This window comes from Pediculus humanus, genomic scaffold (genome assembly GCF_000006295.1).
Source record: "Pediculus humanus corporis 1103172108253 genomic scaffold, whole genome shotgun sequence".
Classification (NCBI taxonomy): Eukaryota; Metazoa; Arthropoda; class Insecta; order Psocodea; family Pediculidae; genus Pediculus; species Pediculus humanus.
In genome coordinates, this window is record NW_002987822.1 from 521,498 (window position 1) to 523,899 (window position 2,402).

The 2,402-nt window shown below is 22.3% G+C and overlaps 1 protein-coding gene across 1 annotated transcript in view; it reads right to left on the reverse strand.

Annotated features, from left to right (window-relative positions):
• Phum_PHUM475260 (FK506-binding protein 7 precursor, putative) overlaps nt 1-761 on the reverse strand; it is a gene marked incomplete at both ends in the record, with an annotated part of 11,097 nt that extends 10,336 nt beyond the window's left edge. Inside the window, one exon of the mRNA XM_002430326.1 lies at nt 562-761. Coding sequence (XP_002430371.1) covers nt 562-761 — 200 coding nt within the window. The remainder of the gene's footprint in view (nt 1-561) is intronic.
• Nucleotides 762-2,402: the final 1,641 nt, after the last annotated feature.

The window sequence follows — 2,402 nt, forward strand, 5'->3', positions numbered from 1 at the left end:
AACAATAATAATAATAATAATAATAATAATAATAATAATAATAATAATAATAATAATAATAATAATAATAATAATAATAATAATAATAATAATAATAATAATAATAATTAAAACGGAATCTTTTTATTTAAATTTTTCGCACTCGTGTCGTCATCATCATCATCACGACTTATTAATTAATATTTAATAATTTGTTAATTAATTCCGTCATTTTTTTTGTGTGGTAAGAGTGTAATAATAATAATAATAATTTATTAAACATTCTTACATTATCAATATTATTATTATTATTATTATTATTATTACGAAAAGGAAATTTTAACGGTTAATTTAATCTAGAAAAAACTAGAATTTATATTATATAAAGGTTATTGGCCATCTCCACGTCGGATTCGACACAGACATTTTTTATTTAAATTGTGATTTCTTATCGTAAACTTTTACTTAACCGGAAATCGACACACACACACACACACACGAGTTTAAAATTATTATTATTATTATTATTATTATTATTATTTCACGTAATTGAATAAAAATTATTAAAGTAATTTCAAATACCTGGAATCGAATTTAGTACCGTTGGCTAACGTTCCCGTATAATGCATCGTCAACATGTCTCCATTTTTCGATGTGGCCGTACATTCATCCGGTTTTGATACGTATTCAATTTTAAGTTCGTCCGTTGTTTCTTTTTTATCATCACTAGAGACTAAAACTAATAAAAATGCAAATAAAATGTAACACTTTAACGAAATCATAATTGAAAACAATTTTTTTTTTTTTTACGTTATTAATTAATTAATAATATTTATTTAAAGAAAAAAATAAAAATGTGAGAATGTTTCAAGTTCGGTATTTCGTTGTGAAATGACGTACAACACACACATTCACTTGAGCGTTTGCGGTTGAGAACTGAGAGTGAGAGCTGGTCCGTTACGTTGTTAACACCAATCATGTCTTCTATAGGTATTGCATCTAATCCTTACAACTTGTGCCACGTAGTCGCACGGGTTTTTTTTACTTCCACGCTTTCCGTTCCACGATTGTTTACGTATCGTCAAACGTTTTATTATACGTACGAACGAACGAACATAGATAAAAATCATCGTTTTTTTTAATAATTATTATTTATTATTATTTTTATTAATATTTATTTATTTATTTATTTAATTATTTAAATAATCTTTCGTTCTGTTATTTTGTGCATTATTTTCCTTATTATTTAATCGTCGTTACTTTTTTTTTTTTTTTTTAAACTTTTCTGATATACTTTTCTGATGTCTAATATTGACAATATTATCGTTTGAAAAATAATACGAATCGTCGTCTGCTACTAATTTAAATAAAATTTTTTTTTCCCTTTAATAAAAATATATTTTAATAAGTTTCTACTATTTTAATAATCAAGAAAATATAAACAATAAAACTTTTAATATACAAAATATTTAGATCAAACTATAGTAACGAATTTTTTTTTTTTTAATATTTTTTTATCGTTGAAATAAATAAATAAAAATATTATTATTAAAATATATATGACGTGATTTTTTATTAAATTGCAAATCCAATGAAATTTATTTATTTATTAATGTTTTCAAGTGAAATTATCAAGTAAAAAAAAAAAAAAAATGTAACCATCACGTTTTATGTAGGATTTTTTTTTGCAATTTTAGAAAATAAAAAAATTAATAATTTGGTGAAAGCTGTAAAAATCAATTAAATATAATAATCAGGTTGTTTAGTTTTTTTTCCCAAGTTATTATTATTATTATTATTATTATTATAAATTTTTCTTTTCTTTTCGGATTTAAACGAATCGATTTTCAAATTATTGGAAATAATAAATAATTAACTTATGAATCGTCGTCGTCATTATTATTATTTTCATTTAAAATTTTCGGTTTTTCTCTTTTTAAAAAAAATTTTATTTTTATGTTAGAAAAGATCATTCATTATCCAGCCACTGTAACAAATAAAAAAAAAAAAGTAATTAATACGTAACAATACGTAATTGGAAACCCGTGAAAGCCAAGGTTAAATTTAAATTTAAATTTAAATTTAATTACTCGTTCGATTCAATTAATTATATAAAATTAAAAAAAAAAAGTTTTAATTCGTACTTTTATTTTTTTTATATTTTTCATTTTCGTTTTTGTTTAAACCCCCCCCCCCCGCCACCCCTTTTGAGAAATTACATATTAATTAAAAAATAAATTTAACCTTACCGAAAAAAGAAAAATTATTAGTCAAAAAATATACAAAGGCATAAATTATAAAAAAAAAGGATGAAGTAATGTTGATGATGATGATGATAATAATAATAAATGAGGGAGCACGAAAAAAAAGGAAAAAATGGCGGTGGTGGTGGAAATGCACAAAGCGAGAAATGAGAGAATAAA